The sequence below is a fragment of the Populus nigra genome, chromosome 11 (assembly GCF_951802175.1).
Source record: "Populus nigra chromosome 11, ddPopNigr1.1, whole genome shotgun sequence".
Taxonomy (NCBI): Eukaryota; Viridiplantae; Streptophyta; class Magnoliopsida; order Malpighiales; family Salicaceae; genus Populus; species Populus nigra.
Genome location: NC_084862.1, coordinates 834,581 through 859,865, shown reverse-complemented (window position 1 = coordinate 859,865; position 25,285 = coordinate 834,581). Strand labels below are relative to the sequence as shown.

The following is a 25,285-nucleotide window of genomic DNA, read 5'->3' as shown; positions in this document are numbered from 1 at the left end:
AAGTTCCTATCAATCCATTTTTCTGAAGTTCTGTTGGATCTGAGACAGACTTAGTTTGTTGTTAAGAGTAATTCAATCTGATTTTTTTTTTATTTTTGACAGCACTAAAAAGCATTAATTTAATGTTTTTTCATACCAAATATATTTTTAAAACTCACCTAAACACACAGTTTTGACCACAAAAATTAACGTACTCAAAATGACTACACAGAATGCTACTAGGCTCCAGAGGGAGAGAATAGCATTGAAAATGTACTAAAAGACGCTACTAAACAAAATTTGGGTGCGCCAGAAAATAGTTATAAAAGATAGAGCATGATCATGGCTCTACCCAGAATGTAAGGTTACCAAGAAAACTGTCACAAAATGGCTTAAACAGAACATCTCTTTTCCTATAACTTAAGAGCTTTAAATAGGTTGAGAGTTTTGGTAAACAATTCTCAATGGATTATTATCTGAAATTATCTCTGACATTATCTCATCCCTCAGCTTCCTACGTTCCCTCTATTAGAGAAGTCTCCCGATTCCTTATCATGCATTTTTGTAACAGGTTCAGTTTGTTTAAATTTTGAATTTGTATTTTAAGCTGCACACTTATCCTCAGGGATAAGCTTCTAGTCTGTTACAATCCCTTGTATTTATATCAGTTAATCTAATGAGAAGAAGTGTGGCATATTTCCTCTTCTCTGTTTCTCTGCTCCTCTCATTGCTTTTACCCTCAAGACTCCTGCATTCTCGTTTCTTTGCTTTCTCTCTTTCTTCTAACCTTGCTTGCTTCTTTTCTTCAGCTTTCCTGCGTGTTTTCTCTCCTCTACTATCATGATATTTTGCCCCGTGCTCACCCCTCTTAGCTGACCTCCCCTTTGCTCTCCATCAGAAGAACTATCCTCAGAGGAACTAATCCTAAAAACATCCTCCAGAACCAGCTATGCTCAAGAAACAGATGCCAACATCTTGCAAGCAAAAATTACAGCCCTGAACAACTACATTTCCCAGAAATCCAGCCAACATTTACTAACCAAAAGCTAGGAAAATGATTAGATGAGAGTAAAAAATGAAATTTACTAAATCAAGATTAATGGGCAGTGATTAGTACCTAATAAAGAAGATTAATGAATAATTATCCATAATCAAATGCTTCCACATACATAAATTTGTTCCAATTTGACCAAGAAAATAAATAAAAACTCAAATTCAATCTTAATCACAACGTCAAAAATTAAATAATAAAAACTGGATTAAAAATAAATTCATAATTATTCAACAGACTCCATCATGAGTCCAACCCAATTCAGAAAAACCATAAAGAGGAGACACAGGACTCTCGACATTACAAAGCAAACACTGCAGCAGCAACTATACCAACTGATCCCACCACATTATTATGCATAAACCAAACTGCACTGGATATATCCACAGGAGCCACAGGACTCTCAACATTAGCCGCAGGAACCGCCTTTGCAGGTTTTTCTGGTGCAGGTGCCACTGGTGCTGGAGCTGGAGCATTAGAAGCAAAAATGTCCTTAGGGAGGAGAACCTTTTCAATCTTATAAATGGCAAGCTGGTTGTCTGTGTATACGGTGCCAGATAAACTTGTATTGGTAAGTCCTGTGGTTATGTTCACTGAGGTTGGATAACTTGTCACATTAAGTGGTAACCTACTGCCTGTTCCAGCCCATGTACCTAGAGGGTTACTTACAGTCTGAAACTGGGAAGTAGAGAGGAATGTTGGAACTACGTGGAACTTCACTAACTCAGACTTGTCTCCATCACTTAGAGTGTTGAGAGTTCCTGATTTGAGTTCCGAAAATGCGCTATCCGTTGGTGCAAAGATGGTTAAACCACTGCTTGAATCATTTAGCGCGGAGAATAAGTGGTTTTCCTCTTGGGTGGATCTCAAAAGGCGGATAAAGATCGTGAAGTGGCCAGCCTTCTCGAGGATTTTGGTGACGTTGGTGATGCCATGTGGTGCTGCTGCCTGTGTTGGGGTTGCTGCTGGAGGTTGTGCCACAACCACTGCTGGTGCCTGCGCTGGGGCTGCAGCTGGTGACTGGGCAAAGGTATAGGTGCAATGGAGGAAAAGAAGGAAAATAAAAAATGAGGAGATTGACTGTTGCTTCATGTTTATGTTTTTGGGCTATATGCTAGAAATGATACAAAAATGTTGATGTAAATTGAGCTTGATCTTTGTTAGAAAAGTGTTTGATGTGTAAAGAAGGGACAGAGTCAGGTTTTATAGTTGTTGGCAGAGGATCAAGCTAGGTGCAATGTACAATTTTAGTTATACAATTAGGTAGCTAGTATCTCATCTTTTTCCGAAAGGTGGAGGGTATCAATGGAGAGGCAAGTTCAACAATGCTGCAACAACTAATTTTCTTGGAAATGCAGGGGAAAAAATAGATTATAAAAAGTGGATTTCAAGTGGGTGTGACAGCAAATGAAGATATCTATGATTGTCAAAATTATATTTCTGAATCATCACTGGCAGAACATTTGAGCGTATACTTCTGAACATCAAAACAAATCATCTGTAATGGCAGAGGAGTTTGACATGAAATCTCAACTGAATCATCTTTAATAGCTTTGATCTAGCTCCTTGAGCTTAAAAGAGTCACATCCTTGAATCCATGACAGATTTCGATAGACTAACTTTCCAAATTCACACATCCAGAAATCAAATCTCACCCATACCAACACTTCACATAACATGATCAAGATACACTTACCTTATTGTGTACGTTATTTGATGTTTGTGGCAAGCCTTCTTCCAAGGTTTATGCAATCTTCGAGTAAGCTGACTTTTTAGGGAAACTAAGAGAGTCCTAAGATATCGACGCAGACATAAACAACAAAAGACAGCAACTGCATAGGATCACCACGCAAATTTCAAATTTTGTTACCTTTCTAAACTAGAAAACCTGAAAATAAAAAAAAATTGCAATAAAAATATTAAACAAACTAGAAAATTTAAAAAGAAAAAAGAAAAATTACAAATCTAACCTGAATAGCACCTTTTGGGTCTAGATGTCTTCCAGACCTGCTGACCATTAATATATAGGCCTATATACCAAAATTTGGGCATGATTCAGCTGTGAAATTGAAGGCTGTAACTATGGGTCTGTTTGTCAAGTCAATCACTCTGCCCATCCCAAATATTGTTTTGGGCTTTGTTCTTTACCATCAGTCCATAGACACTCCTTCAAGACTATCCATGTGGCCCAGTTGTGGTAGGCCCAACTGATCAGAACCACCTGCTTTAAATCTGTGAGGGGAATGACTGATTTTGGGGTGTTGTTTGAAGCTACTGGCTATAGAAAATTGACTACTCAGATAGTGACTGGGCTGTTTCAGTCGATGATATGAAGAGCACAACAGGTTGTGTTCGATATCGGTTCAGGTGCACTTTCTTCGATGACCAAGAAGCAAGAACCGTGGCACAATCCACTGGAGAAGCAGAGCGCATAACTTCAGCAGCAACTTTGAATCCAGCCATATGGTTAAGGAAAATTGTCCAAGATATGGGGCAGCAACAGCATGTAGCAACTAGAATTCAAGTTGATAACAAGTCGGCCATTGCAATTGCAATAGCAAAATATTCAGTTAGTCAAGGAAAAACCAAGCATATCAAAATGAAGTTCCAGAGCTCATGAAGTAGAGAAAGCTAATGCGGTAACCTTTAGCTGTTGTTACGCAGAAAAGCAACTTGCAGATATATTGCAGCTAGAGCTTCCACAAATATGCATCCTTACCTTCAGTGCAAGCATCTGCATGTAATAACAAACTTTTATGAAAAGTTGTCATTAAGAAGAATAGAAGAAGCCTATGCAGAAAATACAAGTCGCGAAAGACACTAACATGAAGCAAGTTGAAACTAGAATATTATCCAACACTTGCACAAGGAACCATCTGCATACACTAATAAGACAAGAGCTTACCAGTTATATTGTTTCCTGAGTCCTGACAGGTAATATAGCAAGGAAATTCTTTTTGCACCAGAAGTTTGCCTGCCCAAAGTAGGAGATAATATAGCACTCTAGTAAAGGTTGTTCTGTTTCAGAAGCCTTGTTTTTTGACAGTTAGCATTTTCTTCTCTTTTGAATAATTGAATTGTCAATTGTCTTCTAACCTTATAGTTTAAAGAAAACTACATTTCAGTTCGAAACATACTTGTGTGAATTCCAAAATCACAATGAAACATACTTGTATAAATTAATGTGTAGCTCTAACTTATCACTAGCTTCAAAACGTCAATACTGCAAGATGAAGGAAAAACACAGATGGGTTGCATTAATCCTGCTGTGCAGCACACTAAGGCGCTGCGAATGAGCAAGTGACCTCACACACCAGTCCCCAATGCTCTTTTATGTCCAGGAATGGAATGTTTGCTTAAATCAAACCCGATAAGTCCTTGAAATGCTACCTACCTACCTTAAATTGAATCATCTCTTGCAACCCAAGATCTGGTCAAGTAACCCCACGTGAAGCACTGTTGACAGTAAAGGAACTAAGCTTTAGGCCCTTTAGCTTTAAAGAACCAAACTCTTACTTTCTTCATTCCTTACAAATTTCAACAGATAAGCTCTCAAAAGACGCGCGTACCCAGAAATCATCTACATAGTCATGCTATTGGAGAAGAAAGCAAAGGAAACAATGACCTCAGAGACTGGAGCCTCATGGAGGCAATGGTCTTATTTAACCAAAAGCTAGGGAATAAGCACATGGCGCCAAGGTGATAGGAAATGAAATGAAAAAACAAGATTGACTACTTATATGTATGAGTGTGTGTGTGTGTGTGTGTGTGTTCCAATTTGACCAAGAAATTAATCAACAGCTCAGAATTCAACCTTGATCACAAACTCAAATCATACAAACTGGATTCAAGGTAAAATCAGAATTATTCAATACACAATCAGCCGGCGCAGCAAAATAAAGCACCAAACCGGACACAACCCCTACATATATCATATCAAGATTCGAAATCCTTCTACATTACAGAGAAAACATTGCAGAAGCAAGTAACCCAACTGATCCCACCAAAAGATTATGAGTAAAGATAAGTGCACTAGATATATCCACAGAAGCTGCAGGACTCTCTACAGTTACTGCAGGAACTGCCTTTGTTGGCTTCTCTGGTGCAGGTGCCACTGGTGCTGGAGCTGGAGCATTAGAAGCAAAAATGTCCTTAGGGAGGAGAACCTTTTCAATCTTATAAATGGCAAGCTGGTTGTCTGTGTATACGGTGCCAGATAAACTTGTATTGGTAAGTCCTGTGGTTATGTTCACCGAGTTTGGATAACTTGTGACGTTAAGTGGTAACCTACTACCTGTTCCGGCCCATGTTCCGAGAGGATTGCTTACGGTCTGGAACTGGGAAGTAGATAGGAATGTTGGAACTAAGTGAAACTTCACTAACTCGGACTTGTCTCCATCACTTAGAGTGTTGAGAGTTCCTGATTTGAGTTCCGAAAATGCGCTATCCGTTGGTGCAAAGATGGTTAAACCAGTGCTTGAGTCATTTAGCGCGGAGAATAAGTGGTTTTCCTCTTGGGTGGATCTCAAAAGGCGGATAAAGATCGTGAAGTGTCCAGCCTTCTCAAGGATTTTGGTGACGTTGGTGATGCCATGTGGTGCAGCTGCCTGTGTTGGGGTTGCAGCTGGAGGTGACGCAACCACTGCTGGTGCCTGAGCCGGGGCTGCAGCTGGTGACTGGGCAAAGGTATTGGTACAACGGAGGAAGAGAAGAAAAATTGAAAATGAAGAGAGTAAGTACTGTGGCTTCATCTTTATGTTGTTAAGATAAAATGCTAGAAACAATGCAAAAATGCTAACGTAAACTGAGCTTGATTTTTGTTAGAAGTGCTTGATGTGTATAGAGGGGACAGTTTGAGGTTATATAGTTGTGGGCAGAGAGGATCAAGTTAGGTGCAATATACAATTTAGTTTACACAACTAGGTTGCAAGTACCTTATCTTACTCCAAAAGGTGGAGGGTCATCAATGGAGATGGAAATTTGACAATGCTGCGGCAGCTACTTTGCATGGAAAGTAGGAGGAAAAGGAAACAAGAATCTCAGAAGTAGATTTCAAGTGGGTGTGACAGCAAATGAAGATGTGCATTTCCCACTCATCAGTGGCAGAACATTTGAGCATACTTCCACACATTATAACAAAATCATCTTTAATGATAGAAGATTTGGACAAGGAATTAATCTCAGCTGACCCCATCTTTGTATCCAAAACAGCTAAAGACTTAGCTCCTTGAGCTAAAAAGAAAGAAGCTTTGGATGTGTTGAGTAACATTATAAAACTTTTTTTTTCAGTTTTATTTTCCTTTTCTAGTTTTAGTTTTTCAATAAAAAATCAGAAAACGTGTTTTATTTGTTACAAAATCATGATAAATTTTTCCATCTAAAAAAATACTTTAAGATTATAACTATTTTTTTATAAAAATATAAACCATAATTTATAATAAGCATCTTAACATTTTATATTCGTGATAATTTAATGATGAAATTATAATTTTATTTCTTTAAAAAAAACTATCATGTAAAGACTATATTGCTAACCTTTAAAAAATATTTATATTAAATTTATAATAAAAGGTAAATTTATGATACATTGATACTAACTAAATATAAAAAAAATAAGTTTTTACACATTGCTTAAAATGGCTTGGATATAAAATAAAAAAATATTATTCATATTTTTTTCATTTGAAAAATAATAAAAAACTTATATTAGAAAAATACAGAGAATTTTTAAAATATGTTTTTCAATCTCAATACAAATTTAAAAAACTAAAAAATTTAGTTTTCCATAGGAAGTTACAGTTTTCATTTTTCTTTCTCCAATTTTTTTATTAAAAAAATATTATTTTGTTTCTAAAAAAATTTTTACATCCTTTTAATCCTCAAGAGAAATTGATAGGCTAACTTCCCAAATTTAGAAACATAAATTAGATCTCACACCAGGCCATCACTTAACATAATCAAGAAACACTTTCTAACGTACGTGAGCCAAGAACAGGCCATGTTGCTGCTTACAATGATTTCTTACCTTATGCAAACACAAGCCTAGAAATTTTATATGAACATTTTGAAGTAAAACAAAAGAAGATGCATGTTCTCTCTCACACACCTTTTCCCGCTAATTATCAACACGAACAGTTTTGAACTGGAGAAGAAGCCTGAATCTGATATGGGCTTGAACTCGAGAAAGATTCATATAGCAAAGAAATTATCTTAGCAAGATTAAGGAGGAAAAGAGAATCAAATTAATCCCACAAAATAGTATAGCAAGACGCTTGGCATGAGCAGGTGACCTAAGAACTGGTCTGCAATGCTTAATATAGTTTTTCTGTCCAAGACTGAAATATTTGCTCCAATGAAACCTCACAAGTCCTTGAAGTTGGAAATAATACCTCCTCACCTTAAATTGAATAATCTCTAGTGAGCCAAGATTTGGAGAAGTAATATCAGCAGGCAATGCGTTCTTGTGAGTGAAGGAAATTAGTTTTAGCACTCGTTAAGCTTTAACGAACAATATTTTATGTTTTTCATTCCCTACAACCGTCAAGAGATATGATCTCCAAATTCATATCCAGAAATCAAGTCACCCTCAAAGTCATCTGGTAGAAGCCAATGTTCAACGAACACTGACCTCGGACTTAAGCCCCGCGAAGGCATTGCTCATACTGTATTTTATACCAAAAATAACATTTAAGCCACAAAAATTTAACACGTCCAATTCTGAGCATAAAGAAAGAGAGGTCGCCCAGGAACCGGAGAGAAACCGAAGTGAATTTCTTGTACATTGTACTTAATGGCATTAGCAATCCACTCAAGATGTTCAAAGATGGAGGTAAAATTTGCAAGGAGAAGAGGAAAGTGAGCGATGGAAAGAGAAAATTAAGAAGCAGATAAAAACGTAATGACTCCACGCACTTTTCCATTTACATTAGCAGGTATAAATACAAGATTGAAAGGCTTGAGTTAAACCTGAAATTCTACTATTCTATAACCGACTACAAGCTATGAATTGTGAGTTGTACATGATTCAAACATTCAAATTAAACTTGAAGGATCAGTTGATTCTGTTGGATGAGGATTTTATGGAAGAGCTGATTCTGTTGGATGAGTATTTTGTGGAAGAGTAATGACTTTCCTTAAGGATGAGGGTTCGGAAGGTGCAGCAAGAGAAGCAGGAGTGGTCATCATAGCATTAATAGAGACTTATAGACAAGAATTTGGGTTCACCAGTAGCTAGTTAGAAAAGATCAAGCATGGTCATGTCTCTAAGCAAAATGTAAAGATACCAAAATCACACCTAATAATTTAGAAATTGGAAAAGCTTAAGAGCATCAAGGTTGATCTTCTAAGAAATCAATTTTAAGTGAATTATAATGTAGAAACTGCAAGTTCTCAAGCAAATGTAGCATGAAATGCTGGGGGGATTTTTTCGATATGGAAAATTTGTCCAGCAAGTATGAATGTATGCTTAATAGAGAAATCAAAGATAATCATTGTTCAAGGGTAGGAATTGATGCTTCCTCCAATGCTCATAATCAAAGAATTCTTGATCCGCCAATCAAACCACCATTATCTAGCCAAAAGCTAGGAAATGATAGATGACACCAGGATGATAGTGAAAAAAAAATGAAATTTGATGACTAATCAAGTTAATTAGATAGAATCTCAAAACTCAACTCAATCATGAACTCAAATCATAGAAACTGGATTCAAGGTAAAAGCAGAATTATTCAACACACAATCGGCCGGCGCACCAAAATAAAGCACCAAATCGGACACAACCCCTACATATATCATATCAAGATTCCAAATCCTTCTACATTACAGAGAAAATATTGCAGAAGCAAGTAAACCAAATGATCCCACCAGAATATTATTAGTAAAGATAAATGCACTAGATATATCCACAGAAGCTGCAGGACTCTCTACAGTTACTGCAGGAACTGCCTTTGTTGGCTTTTCTGGTGCAGGTGCCACTGGTGCTGGAGCTGGAGCATTAGAAGCAAAAATGTCCTTAGGGAGGAGTACCTTTTCAATCTTATAAATGGCTAGCTGGTTGTCTGTGTATACGGTTCCAGATAAACTTGTATTGGTAAGTCCTGTGGTTATGTTCACCGAGTTTGGATAACTTGTGACATTAAGCGGTAACCTACTACCTGTTCCGGCCCATGTTCCGAGAGGATTGCTTACGGTCTGGAACTGGGAAGTAGATAGGAATGTTGGAACTACGTGAAACTTCACTAACTCAGACTTGTCTCCATCCCTTAGAGTGTTCAGAGTTCCTGATTTGAGTTCCGAAAATGCGCTATCTGTTGGTGCAAAGATGGTTAAACCAGTGCTTGAATCATTTAGTGCGGAGAATAAGTGGCTTTCCTCTTGAGTGGATCTCAAAAGACTGATAAAGATCGTGAAGTGGCCAGCCTTCTCGAGGATTTTGGTGACGTTGGTGATGCCATGCGGTGCAGCTGCCTGTGTTGGGGTTGCAGCTGGAGGTGGTGCTACGACTACTGCCGGTGCCTGCGCTGGGGCTGCAGCTGGTATCTGGGCAAAGGTATTGGCACAATGGAGGAATAAAAGGAATATTGAAAATGAGGAGATTAACTGCTGCTTCATCTTTATGTTTTTGGGATTAATTATAATGCTAGAAACAATAGATCAGAAATGCCAATGCAAGTTGAGCTAGAATTGTGCTTGGAAGTACTTGATGTGTAAAGAAGAGATAGAGTGAGGTTTTTATAGTGGTGGGAAGAGGATGAACTTAGGTGTAATGTCCAGTTTTAGTTACAAACTAGGTTTATATCAAGTACCTTATCTTACTTCAAAAAGGTTGAGGTATCAAAGGAGAGGGAACTTTGACAAATGCTGCAGCAACTAGTTTGCTTGGAAAAGAAGGGAAAAAGTTCCTAAAACTTGAGTAGATTTCAAGTGGGTGTGACAGCAAAAAAGGATGTCAATGATTGTCAGAATTATAATTGTCTGAATCAAAAAGGAAGAATAGCTTCATCAATGATAGAGCCTTCAGTGGCTTGTTTGCTGAAGAAAGGGCAACATTCACTATTCACTTGCATTTCAGTAAATAATTCTGATGAATAGATCTTTCCACCCTTCAATCCATGACAACCTTTCCGAATTCCCATAGAATTCAAATCACTGATCACCATTACGTAACACGACCTTGTGTGCCATTCACAACGATTTTGCAGTATACAAGGCGCCTGATGAAGGGAGCCTTGAGTTTTTGACATGGAACATGTTGCTCATATATTTATAAATGACAAAAATAATTATAATTTTAGATTTAATTATTTGATCGCCATAAGATAATTCTACAAGCTCAATTTTGTAAGTAATGTAAGTGAAAATCTCTTAAATTTTTGTTTTTTTTTATTATTTTTCTAATTAATATTGAATTTTAATAACTTTTCTCGCTAAGATTTGAATTCTTTTGATTAGATTGATTTTAATCTCTATAAAAACGGATGGTATTTTTTTCATCTTATTATTGAATAATAAACTTTACAGAAAATATGAAGTTTTCTCTGCCTATATCTCCATATTATAACCTTAGAATTTGCGAGCCATAATTATGACGTTATTTGTACTGTCAATTTTCGCCATCGTCAAACCAATACGTGGAAACATGAGTTCAAGTTCTTTCACATGGTGCTCAATAGCATTAAGCTAGAACCATGATGGTTGCTAGAACCATGATGGTTGCTAGAACCATGATGGAAGTAAAACTTTTACGGTGGAGAAGATGAATAGAGAAACAGTGGAGGATACGTTTTCTTGATGAGTTAGTATAGATGCAAATGGTGATCCAATTGGCCTGCCTTGAGAAAGGTCGAACAATTTGCTTAGACAAACAAATCAAATGTCAAAAATCATTGCATCAAGAATGATAAAAATATACTTTTCAAAAACAAATAAATAAATAAAAATTTATTATTACTATAAAAACATCAATAGTATCCTTATAACTCATTAAAAGGTTAACATTAAAGAGTGGAGCTTAGTTGATCAGCTTTTATGTTTGCTGCATAGAAATTATTGGTTCGAGTCTCACAAATCTCAAAATTATTGGAGGTTTACATAATCATTAATTTCAAGACCCGTGTAATTAATCGAAGTGCATATAAACCAGATCTGATATCCATATATATATATATATATATATATATATATATATATATATATATATATATATATATATATATATAATAGAAGTCTCAATATTGTTGTTATATTATCTCACAGAAAACTTGAAACTAAAAAGACTCAAAATCAAATTCAAAATGTAGGCTATTCAAGTATATTATCCCTCGGAAGAATGCTTGACTAAAATGCTTCTCCTTTCCCTTCTGTTTAAGAACCAGGAGGGCCTATCCATATTTCACAAGACAAAAACTTGTACCATTGCCCATTTTTCATCGTAATGTACTTCTTCCATATATAGGTGGACTAACTGTTATCATCTTTGTCTCTTGATGAACAATTTTCCTATCATCTTCAGGTATCAGGGAATAGATTCCCACCGGAGCTTGTTCCGATCTATCCAAGATAGGCCGTAGAAGCTATTGGGCTAGACTGATCATTCTAGTCCATGGTTCTTGGCAAAACATGTAAGGTATTTTGTGGGATCTTTTCCTTTAACACAATTTAAATGGCGGATAAAGCAGGACTCTAGATAAATTCATGATCTTGCTTAATTTTTTTAAAAGGTAAAGGATGTTTTTTAATTACTAAGATTAACTCTTCTTTGCTAATAATTTTAAAGTGCACTTCTCATAATTTAATACATTCAAAAAAATTTAATAATTTTTTTTGTCTAGATGTTGGCCTAAGAACTTAAACTTAAATATAGATTAATCACTTATAGTTAATTTTTTTAATTTCAGCCCAGATAACAGCAACCACTCTAAGAGGCCCAAATATATAGCTAGGGCTCAGTCTGTCCTAAAACGGACTCCCTCTCCTCAGCCCCTCCCCTCTCCCTCTTCTCTCTCTCAAAAACCCTCCAAATTCTGTCTCAGATTCTCTCTTGGGTTTTCAGCGAAGATGCTAACAGGGGACATACCACCGAACCAGACAATTTACATTAAGAACCTCAACGAGAAGGTCAAGAAAGAAGGTATGTTGTTGCTTACTTCCATCTAACGTTCTTCCTGTTTTTCTTGCCCAGAAAAATAAGCTAAGTTTGAGCGACTAAAACCCTAAAAAGAATCTGAACTTTACGATTGTTTTTGCTTCTTAAGCAATATAGAAGCTAAAAGCACTCTTGGTTGATCTTTCGAGGAGATTTCTTCTTAGGGTTACTGCTAGTGAAATCAAGCTTAGAATTTTAGTGTGGAAGTAGCTTAAATTAGTTGTTAAAGAAAGTTATTTGATCAATGAGAAGTGAAACTAATGTGATTTGTAGTGATATTTATGTATTTTAACTTAATTATGTGAGATTTTTTATGGGGTGTCTTTTTTTTTGGTGTGTGGGTAGAGTTGAAGAGGTCACTTTATTGTCTGTTCTCTCAATATGGGAGGATTTTGGATGTTGTTGCTTTGAAGACAGCGAGGCTTCGAGGGCAAGCATGGGTAGTGTTTAGTGAAGTTACGGCTGCGAGTAATGCTGTGCGACAGATGCAGGGTTTTCCGTTTTATGATAAACCTATGGTACGTCTTGCGATGCTTGGTCAGTAAGTCTTCGCTCTTTGTATTTGTTAATGCATCAATTAGGGTATGTTTCTTTGATGTCTTTTTCTTAAGTTTCCTGAGTGTAAAGAGCTTTTAATTTTATTATCTGTCAGCTTTCAAAGCCACAATTTTGATGGGTTTCAATTTGTCTATACTATTAATGGATTATCAACTAGTTTTGGGTGTGATTTTGTGACCATTAACTATAGCCTTTGTGGTTTGTCCTGTTCAGTTTTTCTTTTGGTTTTACCCTTGAGCCTTTGTTTGCTTGTTATGGACAAGCATAACAGTGGGATGGTATTTTTTCACCAGCTCCTCTATAACACAGTTGCGAAATGGATAGTTCTTGTTGAGAATGATGTGAACAAGAAGTCATAGATTTTCATGGTTAATAATGGGGGCTCATTGTGACTCTTAAATTAATAATTCACTTTGTGATTGACATAAGAAGAAAAAGGGGAAAGATTCTCAATGTCTTACATGAAGTTTCAATTATGCCAATCATGGAGTTATATTGTGTTTTGACCTGATAGAAAGGTCATAGTTGTGTGGTATAATTTATGTTAGTGTACTAAAGAAGGGAGAAATGTGTGCCTAATTAACTACAATTCTGTCAAAAACATGGACTGGTGGACTCTTTAAAGCATGCATTCCCTGAGGACAGTTATTATTTGTGTATTTGTTTGTTTATTTAGAATCTTAAGAACATTCTTATTTCTGTAGAATATCTTTGTGCCGAGTAAATTTTCATTGTGCAATGTATCTCATTACTGTGGTGCAGCGGATTCAATACGCAAAAACAAAGTCTGATTGCATTGCAGAAGCAGAAGGAGTCTATGATCCAAATGCAAAGAAGAAGAAGAAGCAAGAGGAAAAAGGTGAGTGCAATTGAGTAGCAATTTCTACTTTATTGAGCTTTACAACTGGTATGTTTATCCCATACTTAAAAATTCGAGTGCTCAAATGGAACTCATTCATTGAATTAAAGAAAATTGCATTAGGAAGTTATAGCAGAGAAATATGCTTGAATTCTTCTTTGTAAGTGCTGTATTGACCAGGAAGTAAAAACTCTTCTTGGTCTTTTCTTTAAACTGCTCAAAAGGTTCGAGGAACCATTTCTTGAGCAAATGCTGTGTAAGAGGCTCCACTATTCGCTATGTTAGCAGGAACTACACCATTTAATATGGTTGATTTAGTTATCTAGTTCCTGATTCAAGCATATGACTTTTCTTAAGGAAATATTTACTGTTGACCTATGATTTGTACATGATTGTATTATTGTAAAAGTGAAACCAAATACCATATAGAAGCAAGTGCTTCCCTTACAAATTTGATGCTGATACCTGATTTATGTTTCAGTCGATGCTCCTGTGTAACTTAAGTTGATTTTGCCTTCCAGGTTTATAGTTAAAATGTACTAAAATCAGATGGGAAACAAGTTGTGTGTGTGGAACATGTTCTCAATATGTATCTTTTTCTAATAACTTTTGACAACTTATAAAAGAATAAAAATAGAGCAATTTTGGGGCAGTGCCATGTCTTAACTGGGATGGGATTTAAATTCTTACACTAGACTAATGTTTTGTTTTGACTTACTATGAAGTGGAAAAACATCTTAATTTTTGTTCATTGATGCTCCTGATGTTCTATTATGCACTAATAACTGGATACATGTTTTCCTCTTCAGCTGAGAGAAAGAAACGTGCTGAAGAAGCTCAGCAATCAGCTCCAGCTAATGGGAAACCTGCTGAAAGTAACGGGGGCCCAGTAAGTCACATTTTATGCTTCTGTCCTCCAATGTGCCTTGAACCCTTGCATGCATGTTTTGATGTTCTTATGAGTTGAGCAAATAAGCTTAGGCTCATATGCAGTTTCATGTGTTTCATTTTTATAAAGATGAAGAGTGTTGAAGATGGTTGCATGATAATTTTTGAAGCATTCAATGTGTCATTGATGTATGTATTGATTTTATTGCTGGCATTAATGCATCACATTTCACACTCAAACCTTTCCTGTGTATTTCATCTGTGTACTTCAACTACTTCTTTTGAATTCCTATGTTTTATCTAATCAATGCTTGCTTATTATATCCTGTCTGTGTCTGTGATGTGTAGACTTCTTTCCGCCAAGGAAACCAGAGTGCACAGGAAACCGTTCCACCAAATAATATATTGTTTATTCAAAACTTGCCCCATGAAACCACTAGCATGATGTTGCAAGTGCTCTTCCAGCAATACCCAGGATTTAGGGAAGTCCGTATGATTGAGGCGAAGCCAGGTATCGCATTTGTGGAATTTGAAGATGATGTGCAATCCTCCATGGCCATGCAGGCCCTTCAAGGTTTCAAAATTACTCCCCAGAACCCTATGGCTATTACTTACGCCAAGAAGTAGCCAACCCTTGTTTTAAAGCTAGTTCCTTTTTCACTTCTTGCCTCAAATGTTTCCCTTGGATATGATGATTGAAGAGTTCTATGCATACGGTAACCATGTAGATTCTCGATAACTAATTGTAGAATTTCATTTCCAATTTGTTTGATGTTCAATTTCACAATTTGAAGTAATGAAATGAGAAGATCTGAATATGCTTTTCCAAGCGAATCTCCTTGGAAGTATTTTGAATTAGATCTCATATAATTGGCAAGTTAAGTTTTCCATTATTTTCTACAATCTATTTAGTTGTTCATTGCTGGCCGGTTTGCACCAGCAGCGCAACTGTCACGGATTTTCTGTTTCTGGTGATGTTTCACAACTCATTGTTTAGACCATATCCAGTGATGTTGCCAAGTGGCGAGGGCTGCTGTCTGGTATATTTTTATCCGCTCCATTCATTGTTTATGCCAATCTGTCGATGTTTCCAATCGGTGAGGCTTCAAAGCCATTCAACTCTCGTGTTTTTTTTTTATTAAAACAAGGATGTATGGCTTTATGTGCTGACAAAAGGCAACCTCCTCTGCATGGTTAAAAGCTGTTGTGCCTTTGGATTCTGTTCAAACTTGCAAAATAGGAAACGAAATGGGAGCCCTATGAACTTTTTGTAGTTGAAATCGATCTGGAATGAACAATTTTGGTTTCACTAATCCTTCATCCATGTCTCATTAATCATTCTATGCATTTTATATATTTTATGTGTGGCCCTAGCAGATAAGAGACGAATGGCCTCGTGTAACAAGTCCATGATTTAGTTGGGGGGATTCATTGCACATGTAAGATGTGGCCTCTAATTCTAGGAAGATTGTATTGAGTTGGATTTGGAGTACAGTAGATAGGTCATGTTTGCTCTTCCATCTTAGCTAACTTAGGATATGGAATTGAATCCAGTCATCTACAGTTCCTCTTTAGGGCTTTTTACTACAGGGGAAGGAAGAAATTTGCACAGAGCCATGCTACATGGCTGAGACAGGCTTGATTTGCTCCTCATTTGCAGCCGTTTCTGATGGAGGAGAGTTTTGTCTTTTACCCTTTTCCAACCCCTTTTGACTATGGAGGCATGTTCCATGCTAGGTGTCCTCCTCTAATTTTTTGGGCTTGTGTAAAGTTAATCATCATAGGCTGGTGATGCCTACAAGAAGTAGGAGAAAAAGGAACTCATACTTGCCTCTAGACGCGTGAAATCCCCAAAGTTAGTTTCATGATTTATATATATTGAATTCGAAGAAAATTCTGTCTCATGAGAACAACTCAGCGGCTAAGATTTGATATTTGTTGTTAATGACTCAAAGAATTCTATCTTTCGTCAAATATTAAAAAAATATACATTTTTTGGGTTGATTGCTATTGCTTATCATTGTTCATTTTCTATAAAAAAAAAATTACTTTACAAATATATAATTTGGCTATACATTTAATATAATTAAATTAAATTAAAATATTCATTTGACGAATCAAATCATGCAAGTATAATACATAGTTTTAAACATGTAGTGCAAGGTTTGAGTCATATATTAGAAGGGTTAATAAAAATTAATTTATTTTTTAAAATAATTAAAATGATGTTTTGATAAAAAAAAATCAATAAAAATTAACAAATTAAAAATTTGATATTGACCAGATCATGAGTTGATATAAGTTTTTGATCATATTAGATCGAGTCAATACTTTAATTTATTTTTATAAACTAAACTGGTCTAGATCCTAGGATATCTAAGGTCCTGATCGACCTGTTAAACTAATTTGAGTTTTATAACTAAATTTAAAAGGTTTAATATGTAATTTTTAGTAATATTTTTTATTATAAAATTAAAAATACAACCTTAAATATCTTTATAAAAAAAAAAGAGAAAGAGAGAGAGAGAGAGAGAGAAGACTTCATACATCTAAAATACTAAAACAAATTACAAATTATAGAACTTGAACTGCATTCATCCTATTTGGAAAGTCATGCCCACGCCCTAAAATAGCGCGTAGGGAAGAAGAACACTCATCCTATTTGGAAAGTCATGCCCACGCTCTAGAGCAGCGCGCAGGGAAGAAGAAGGTACAGATGAAATGGTACGTCGATTGACGAGGTGGAGGGCAGGGATTTAAAAAGGCCGTACCATGTGAGGAGGCTGAAAATGTCCTTGTCGTGGCTGGCCTTCCTCAGATGCAAACTTCCCAAGGTAGAAAAGAAAACATGAATAAAAAAATAGATTGTTTATTAGAATTTAAATCGCCATCTTTCTTATCAATATCTATTTTAAAATTCCTTCCTATAAGTTATGAATATGTATGCACATCAAATTTATTTTCTATAAGCGATTTTGATTTGTTTATTTGGTAGAGAGCTCTTTTTATCAATGCCTTTTTTTTTTCTTTCTCTAATTTCTCTTCTTTCTTCTTGAGTATCTTATTGCAATTTTTTTTTCATTGCTTTTAAGGTGAATCAATTGCAGTCCAACATGGTTACTGATGGGCTTGGTTTTTATATAATTTTTATTGTATCTTTATTTTTTATTTTATACAAGTTTGTCTTCAATTTCTCTATTCTATATAGTTTTTCTTTATTTATTTTATTTATATATGTAGAAACAAAAAAATTCATGGGATCGAAGTAAAAAATCAATATTCAATTATTGAATTTTAGCTGAGCATTAGTTCTAATTGGATTTTGGTTCATAGTACCAAGGAAGCTCGTTTAGAAGCTAATTAAACGAAAAAAATTATTTTGAAGATGTCTGATTTAATTTGTGTAAATTTTTTAGTGTAAGATTATAATTTTTTTTACTAAAAAATTCAGAAATAGATTTTAATAAATCAAACATAATCTCTCTGTAAATATTCAATTTAAACAACATTAGTTTTAAAAAAACAAAACTAAGAGGGAGATCTAATTGAGAAGGAAAGGCTATAAAAGATTTGATATATAGTATTCATGACTTCAGATATATAGTATTCATGACTTCAGTCACATGTTAGAAAGGTTAATCAAAGTTAATTTTTTAAAAATAATCAAAATAATATTATTTTGGCAATAAAAAATCAATAAGTTAAGGATATAGTATTGATCAAGGTTGGTTTTTGATCATATTAGATCAAATTAATTTTTTAAGCTATTTTTTTAATTTATACACATTCAAGTTTTAAGTTAACCTATTAAACCAGTTTAGGTTTTATAATTAAAATATTTATATAAATATATATATCATATTTTAAGTATTCAACACATATTTTTTAGTAATGTTTTTTTTGTTATAAAAAAAATACAACTGTAAATCTCTTTTATTAAAAAAATAATAAGGGAGAAGATTTCATATATCTAAAATACTAAAAAAAAAATACAAATTACAAAACTTAAACGACATCATACTATTTGGGAGGTAATGCCCACGCTCGAGAATAGCGAGTAGGGAAGAAGAACGTACAAATAAAATGGTACGTTGATTGATGAGGTGGAGGGCAGGGATTAAAAAAGGCCGTACCATGTGAGAAGGTTGAAAATGTCCTTGGCTGGCTTGCTTGCCTTCCTCACATGCAAACTTCCCCTAGTCCGTCCTCTTTTATATCATTTTCTATCCCTTCCATAATTAGAAAGTACATGACCCACCCACTTAACCATAGCATTTATTTTTTCTCATTTCCCATTTTGCCACTTCACTTTGCCCTCTTTTTTTTTTTTTTTTTTAAGGATATGTTTTAGTGTATAATGTATTGTAAGTTAAAACGTTTTGAAAGTTTTTTTATTAATCATTATATAATATAGTTTTATATGAATTTTACTAATTTTTTTCCCTTGAAATCCTGTTAAAAAAATTATAATTTATAATTTTTTTTAAATTTATATTTTTAAACTATAAACATAAAATTTACCACAATATTAAATCATTTTTTACTATTCTCTTTACAACCATATTGCTGTGGTTGTAGTGGGAAGGGTAAAAGTACCCGTATATCATAATTCATCACATAAAGAATTTATTTTATAGGTTTTAATGAATTTTAATTTGATCATGAATTATTAAAATAAAAGTTTATATGATGATGATATTGTAATTTATATTATTAGATTTAAATTTTATTAACTTGTTTTATTATTTCATTTAAATCTAATGATTTAACATTAATGTTGATATTTTATTCTAGACACATTCTAAGATTGGTGTATAATTTTGATATGATGATGCAAGTTATATTATAGATGTTGATTTTTTAAAAAAAATAATTTTAAAAACATTGTTAAATATGATTTTAGATATTGTTTGAAAGTGTGATAATTGTTTTTGAATGTTTTTTAAAAGTATGTTTATCTTAGAAAAAAGTATAAAATTGATTATTTTTTTGTGTTTTTAATTGATTTTGATGTATTGATGTTAAAAATAAAATAATTTTTTTAAAAATACTATATATATATATAGTATTATAAATAATAATAAAAAATTGATTGAAGGAAAACGGGTTGAATAGGAAATTCAACAATAAAAGGAATTTAATTTAATCGCATAAAAATCAAAGATCAAAATAACACCATAAAACCTAATGTAGTCATTTCACCTTCACAAGTCTTCTTCTCCAAGCCCAAGTACAACAGAAACTCCCCCAGCTCAACCACTGTTTTCTGTTAACCGTTACCCATCATAGAATCTTTCCTTAAACTCCACCAAAAAAAACCCATTCCTCTCAAAATCTTCTCACATTCCTTTCCACCAATTTTCCACTCTCAAATCCATGAGAACCAACAAGAAAACCACTTGCAATTGCAACCCCTTTGATTTTCTCACTGAAGAGATCATCTTTACAATCCTTGACTATCTTAACGATGACCCCCTTGCTAAAAAGTCGTTTTCTTTAACCTGCAAAGCGTTTCACTCCATTGAATCTCACCATAGAAAGACCCTTAAGCCACTTAGAGCTGAGATTTTATCAAGAACCCTTCATAGGTACCCTCATATTGAACATCTTGATCTAACTGTTTGCCCTCGCATTGAAGACAGCATGTTGAATGTTGTTTCATTGGCATGTAAGGATGCTTTGTGTTCCATAAACCTGTCAAGATCAAGGTTTTTTACTAATATTGGGTTGTCAAGTTTGGTTTCAAGTTGTTTCAATTTGGTTGAGATTGATTTGTCAAATGGGGTAGAGTTGAATGACTTGGCTGCTGCTGCAATTGCTGAGGCTAAGAATTTGGAGAAGTTGTGGCTGGCCAGGTGTAAGTTGATTACTGATCTGGGGATTGGGTGTGTTGCTGTTGGCTGTAGAAAGTTGAGGTTGATTTGCTTGAAATGGTGTTTGAAGATTAGTGATCTTGGTGTGCAGTTGCTTGCTTTGAAATGTAAGGGGATTAGGAGTTTGGATCTCTCTTACTTACAGGTAATTCATGTTTTTTATTTGTCTATTTTAGTTTCTGTTCTCTGTTTGTTTTCTAAGAAACATTAAGGAAAGAGAAATTTATCAATAGCTTCTTGGTGAATTGTTGTTTGTTTCTAATTTCTTGAATAATTTAGCTTTATTGAAGTAATTATTAGGACATGACATGCTTTGATGTTGTTCTGTTGTGTAATTGTGGTTGTTTTATTTCCAATATGATGTCACCATGTTTAATTTTTCTTGGATTTAGGTATTGAATTAGAATTCAACTTTAGCTATGTGCTTTATTGCTACTTGAGATTGAAATTTGAAGTTTGGCTTTTTTAATTTTTTTGTACCCTGCTGCTGCATCTAGATGCGTTGTTTCTGTGTTAGAGCACTAATCCACTCCATTATTGGGCAAATTCCAATGTTAGTGGGATTAGGATTTCACTTTATTGTCCTAGATTCTTTGTTAAGAACTACGTTGGACAGGCAGTGTTCCTGAAAAGTTTACTCAAGTGATTCATGGATTTTAAGATTCGTTAAGGTTTGATATATGTACTTTTTTCAGGATTAGTTTATACCCCATGATAGTTTGTCTGAAGTCTTCCATTTGTTTCTTCAGCTATGCTATGTGGTGGATAATTACTTGTAGAGAGGCTTAATGGTTGATGACCAAAACTTAGTTAATAAAGTTGCATGAGATATAAAATCCAAGAAAATGTAGCAAGAAAGTGAGTATTTCTTGGTAAAATTTGCCCCTCCACTGTACAGTTGATTGTTCAGTGTTATATGTTGGATTAATGCCTTATTAATTTCCTATGTTCTAATTAATTAGCTTACAATAGTTTTCTTTCTGATAGTAGATAAAATGTAATGCAGGAAATTCTGAGAACTCTAAGAAATTTTGACTCTTGTTGCAGATTACAGAGAAATGTCTGCCATCTATTTTGCAATTGCAGCATCTTGAAGATCTAGTTCTTGAGGGATGCCTTGGTATTAATGATGATGGCCTCTCTACTCTCCAACAGAGTTGCAAGTCACTCAAGGTACCCCTACATAATAAATTATTGCTACACTGTTGGCAGAGTTGCGAACTTTGATGTTGTTTGTTGGCTTCTTTACATAGATTTTGTTTTGAATTCATATGAGAGCATAACGTGTGAATTCCAGATTGAATGGATAATTGGAATTCTTTTGTTTACGCAACTGATGCACAAAATTCTTACTATACTGCATTTTGCTGCACATAACGTGTATGGTATTTCATATTCAATTGACAATTTCTCTAATTTTGCAGACACTTAATATGTCCAACTGTCATAATCACAGTCAGGTGGGTTTGTCGTCTCTGATAAATGGTGCTGAAAATCTACGAGAACTTACTTTAGCTTATGGCCCTTCTGTAAGTCTGATATCTTTAAGCACAAAAAATTCCTGGAAACTCTGATACATATAGATTGATCATTAATACTTGATGATGGTTCAGGTAACTGCAGATCTGGCAAAATGTTTGCATAACTTTTCAGGGTTGCATTCGGTTAAGTTTGATGGCTGTTTGGTTAAATGTTCCGGTATTAGAGCCATTGGAAATTGGCCTAACTCACTCAAGGAATTGAGCTTCAGTAAGTGCTCAGGGGTCGCAGATGACAGTCTATCCTTCTTAGTGCAAGGACACAAAGAATTGAGGAAATTAGATATCACATGCTGTCGCATGATAATGTACGACTCTGTAGACAGCATAACAAGTTCATGCCGTTCTCTCAATTCCCTCAGAATGGAGTCCTGTAGCCTGGTTCCCAAAGAAGCATTTGTCTTGTTTGGACAGCGTTGTCAACTTATGGAGGAATTAGATGTCACAGATACCAAAATCGATGACGAAGGTTTCAGCTTTGTTCTCCTTATGCCCTTTGAACAAATTTTATATTGGAGTAATTGATTATGCTACTATTGTGCAGGTTTGAAGTCCATCTCAAGATGTACCAAACTTTCAAGTTTAAAGTTAGGCATTTGCATGAACATAACCGACAATGGACTAAAACATATTGGAAGCAGATGTTCAAAGCTCAAAGAGCTTGATTTGTATAGGTTCGTGACTTTCAATGTCTGCATTATTCTACCATGGTTAAACCATAAGAATGTCTTGAGAACCTTGTCGATACTCAGAACAGAATCCATGACGATCAAATTCCACCATAACTTTAACCTGAGTTCATTGTATTTTAGATTTCAGCTTACCTTATACCTTTGACTCTCTTCAGTATTATTGATTGTGTTTTGATTTTTTTTTCCCGTAGGTCATTGGGAATAACTGATGAGGGCATTGCAGCAGTTACTTTTGGATGTCCTGATCTGGAGGTCATTAACATAGCTTACAATGATAAAGTTACAGATGCTTCATTAATATCATTATCAAGATGTTCAAGGTTAAGAGTGCTTGAGATCAGAGGATGTCCTCATGTCTCATCAAAAGGTCTATCAGCTATTGCTGTCGGATGTAGGCAACTTATGGTACTGGACATTAAGAAGTGCTTCAATATCAATGATAATGCAATGCTCTCACTTGCTCAGTTTTCCCAAAACCTCAAACAGGTAATACACTTGTCCGGTCTCTGAAAACTTTAAAATCAATCTTAGGCTAATGATAGCTGTTCATTCCATATGTTGCAGATAAACTTGTCGTATTGTTCAGTAACAGATGTTGGCCTTTTGGCACTAGCCAGCGTGAATCGCCTTCAGAACATAACTGTGTTACACTTGGGAGGATTAACTCCAAATGGCCTGGCAGCTGCTCTATTAGCTTGTAGAGGAATAACTAAAGTGAAGCTACATGCTTCCTTCAAACCATTAATTCCTAAATCCCTTCTCGGTTACATCGAAGCCCATGGCTGTGTATTTCATTGGAGAGATAAAGCATTCCAGGTCTGAGTACCCTCCTTTCTTGCTAGTCATCATTGCATACACAATATGAAATTCAAGAAATAATTTATACCTTTCCAAATGATTTATGTAACTCCACTAACATGCTTGCTAAGACTTGGTCCTACTTGGTCCTGGAATCTCATTGCCATTAATCTTATGTTGATTGCTGACTTCCTGCTAGCTTCTAGAGAAAATGATCCCCACATCGATAATGATCAGTTGGCCTATGAATTTTTTACCCTGGGCAATCCTTTTACAACAAAGCTGACAAAATGTCAACCCCAATATGCTGAATTATAGTGCTCATGACTCCTTTTTTTTTTTTAATCCCATTTTTTAATATGGTTGACACCTGGCAGGTGGAGATGGATACAAAGGGATGGAAGTTACATTTTGGGAAAAGTGCTGAAGCTCCATAGACTGTGGACGAGATTATACTGTTCTTTTTGTGAATGGAAAAGGTATATTCATCAAGTTGTGTCTCTTTGCTTTTATAGAAGAATGGAGTCTTTAGCAGAAAGGGTTCACATTTTTTTTTCCTTTTCTGATGGGGACACCGAACCCAAGATGTTCACACTTGTGTCTAGAGTAACCCAATATGTTCACACTTGTGTCTATTTTTTTTTTTTTTTGTGAAATATTGTTCAATCATGCCGGGTTTAATAAATATGCTAGAAATTATTCAATTTTGCTTCCCAAGTATCTCAATGTATTTATGACTTCTTCATTTAGGCTAATTTCGTGACATTTTTGGCCAGGCAATGCTCTCCTCCCTAGCCACCTTGACAAGAAGATACAATCAAGCTTGGCTCCTTTTGGTTTGTGAAGGAATTCATTGCTGGCTTCAAGCTTAGTCAAATGATATCATTTCAAACACCCAGCAGTCTTCTCAAGGAGTTGTAAATTTTGGAGAAGAATTTTATTGCCTTGTTCAAGCTATACAAGTCATGTCATATGACACTCCACAACTCCCTACAGCCATTTAATGCTAGCGAAGTAACGAATATAGAGAATTATCTCGAGAATTTTATTGCATTGTTTGCAAATGATATTCCTGTTTTGGCGTCAGCATAAACCCCCACTGTATAGTCATTAAGCTTACATATGCCCAATGATTGGCCTTTTAGAGGACCCTGAATTTCTTACTTTGACCAAAATACATCCAATTCAGAGGGCATGACACAAAGATGACTCTCATTTTTATAAAATTTGACTATGATCAAAATACATCCAATTCATAGTAGTGCTTTTAATTTTGGTTCAGATGGGGCCGAGTCTCCAATTAAACGATATGGAAGTTAATATAGTTTGACGTGATCGATCCATTCAAAACCTTGTTTTTAAAAAATTTTAAAATAATATTGTTTTAATTTTATTTTAAAAATATTTTAAAATAATATTATTTTAAATTAATTCATGTCAACATAGTTACAGCAAGTAAAAGTAGGAAGTTAATCCATCTAATCTGTAATTCAAGCCGAGTTATTTACCAAATCAAATTTAAGAACTTTGATTTAGAAGGCATGGCACGAAGATAACTCTCGTTTTCATTCAATTTGATTATTTAGTAAATTATTGTATAATAACAATACAAATGTTTGGTGTCCTACTTGAATACAATGAGAGTGGTGCGTTGCATCCAATGCTTGTGAAACAATAAATTTTAGTTGCCCTAGAAGACCAACCAGGTTGACAAAATAATAATTGTGCGAATGGGATTTTAAATCAAATCAAATCAAATCATAGGTAGAATGGGATTTAATAACTTTGATTTGAACACTTTCTTCCCCTTCGTACCTTTTATTCCTTTGGTGAATCTCTATATTTTAGTGAAGGTGACTAAAAATATTTTGAGAATTCAAAGTCCACTGTTCTTGTTAGTTTCAGA

The 25,285-nt window shown here is 34.9% G+C and overlaps 5 protein-coding genes across 5 annotated transcripts; 2 read left to right on the top strand and 3 right to left on the bottom strand.

Annotated features, from left to right (window-relative positions):
* Window positions 1-1,219: 1,219 nt before the first annotated feature.
* Window positions 1,220-2,228, bottom strand: LOC133668826 (fasciclin-like arabinogalactan protein 12). Its single transcript, XM_062088841.1, has one exon. It carries the CDS (start codon window positions 2,120-2,122, stop codon window positions 1,331-1,333), a length of 792 nt encoding a protein of 263 aa, XP_061944825.1. The 5' UTR covers window positions 2,123-2,228; the 3' UTR covers window positions 1,220-1,330.
* Window positions 2,229-4,820: 2,592 nt separating this feature from the next.
* Window positions 4,821-5,851, bottom strand: LOC133668846 (fasciclin-like arabinogalactan protein 12). Its single transcript, XM_062088864.1, has one exon. It carries the CDS (start codon window positions 5,779-5,781, stop codon window positions 4,990-4,992), a length of 792 nt encoding a protein of 263 aa, XP_061944848.1. The 5' UTR covers window positions 5,782-5,851; the 3' UTR covers window positions 4,821-4,989.
* Window positions 5,852-8,711: 2,860 nt separating this feature from the next.
* On the bottom strand, window positions 8,712-9,745 carry LOC133668827 (fasciclin-like arabinogalactan protein 12). The gene has a single exon (XM_062088842.1). The coding sequence runs from the start codon at window positions 9,638-9,640 to the stop codon at window positions 8,849-8,851; it is 792 nt and encodes a 263-aa protein (XP_061944826.1). The 5' UTR covers window positions 9,641-9,745; the 3' UTR covers window positions 8,712-8,848.
* A 2,225-nt stretch (window positions 9,746-11,970) lies between these two features.
* LOC133668010 (U2 small nuclear ribonucleoprotein B'' 2-like) lies at window positions 11,971-15,312 on the top strand. Its single transcript, XM_062087740.1, has 5 exons — window positions 11,971-12,158; window positions 12,519-12,691; window positions 13,494-13,590; window positions 14,400-14,479; window positions 14,827-15,312. The coding sequence occupies exons 1-5, from the start codon at window positions 12,086-12,088 to the stop codon at window positions 15,103-15,105; spliced, it is 702 nt and encodes a 233-aa protein (XP_061943724.1). The 5' UTR covers window positions 11,971-12,085; the 3' UTR covers window positions 15,106-15,312.
* A 4,371-nt stretch (window positions 15,313-19,683) lies between these two features.
* Window positions 19,684-24,535, top strand: LOC133668030 (F-box/LRR-repeat protein 3-like). The gene is made up of 9 exons (XM_062087767.1): window positions 19,684-20,496; window positions 21,399-21,524; window positions 21,776-21,880; window positions 21,965-22,358; window positions 22,434-22,563; window positions 22,773-23,067; window positions 23,146-23,397; window positions 23,757-23,858; window positions 24,156-24,535. The coding sequence occupies exons 1-8, from the start codon at window positions 19,855-19,857 to the stop codon at window positions 23,814-23,816; spliced, it is 2,004 nt and encodes a 667-aa protein (XP_061943751.1). The 5' UTR covers window positions 19,684-19,854; the 3' UTR covers window positions 23,817-23,858; window positions 24,156-24,535.
* Window positions 24,536-25,285: the final 750 nt, after the last annotated feature.

Coding starts and splice junctions, on each gene's coding strand:
- LOC133668826 (XM_062088841.1), bottom strand. CDS start 2,122: ATGAAGCAACAGTCAATCTCCTCATTTTTTATTTTCCTTCTTTTCCTC.
- LOC133668846 (XM_062088864.1), bottom strand. CDS start 5,781: ATGAAGCCACAGTACTTACTCTCTTCATTTTCAATTTTTCTTCTCTTC.
- LOC133668827 (XM_062088842.1), bottom strand. CDS start 9,640: ATGAAGCAGCAGTTAATCTCCTCATTTTCAATATTCCTTTTATTCCTC.
- LOC133668010 (XM_062087740.1), top strand. CDS start 12,086: ATGCTAACAGGGGACATACCACCGAACCAGACAATTTACATTAAGAAC. Junction 12,692..13,493: donor CGTTTTATGATAAACCTATG/GTACGTCTTGCG, acceptor ACTGTGGTGCAG/CGGATTCAATACGCAAAAAC. Junction 13,591..14,399: donor GAAGAAGCAAGAGGAAAAAG/GTGAGTGCAATT, acceptor TTTCCTCTTCAG/CTGAGAGAAAGAAACGTGCT.
- LOC133668030 (XM_062087767.1), top strand. CDS start 19,855: ATGAGAACCAACAAGAAAACCACTTGCAATTGCAACCCCTTTGATTTT. Junction 21,881..21,964: donor CTTTAGCTTATGGCCCTTCT/GTAAGTCTGATA, acceptor ATGATGGTTCAG/GTAACTGCAGATCTGGCAAA. Junction 22,564..22,772: donor AAAGAGCTTGATTTGTATAG/GTTCGTGACTTT, acceptor TTTTTCCCGTAG/GTCATTGGGAATAACTGATG.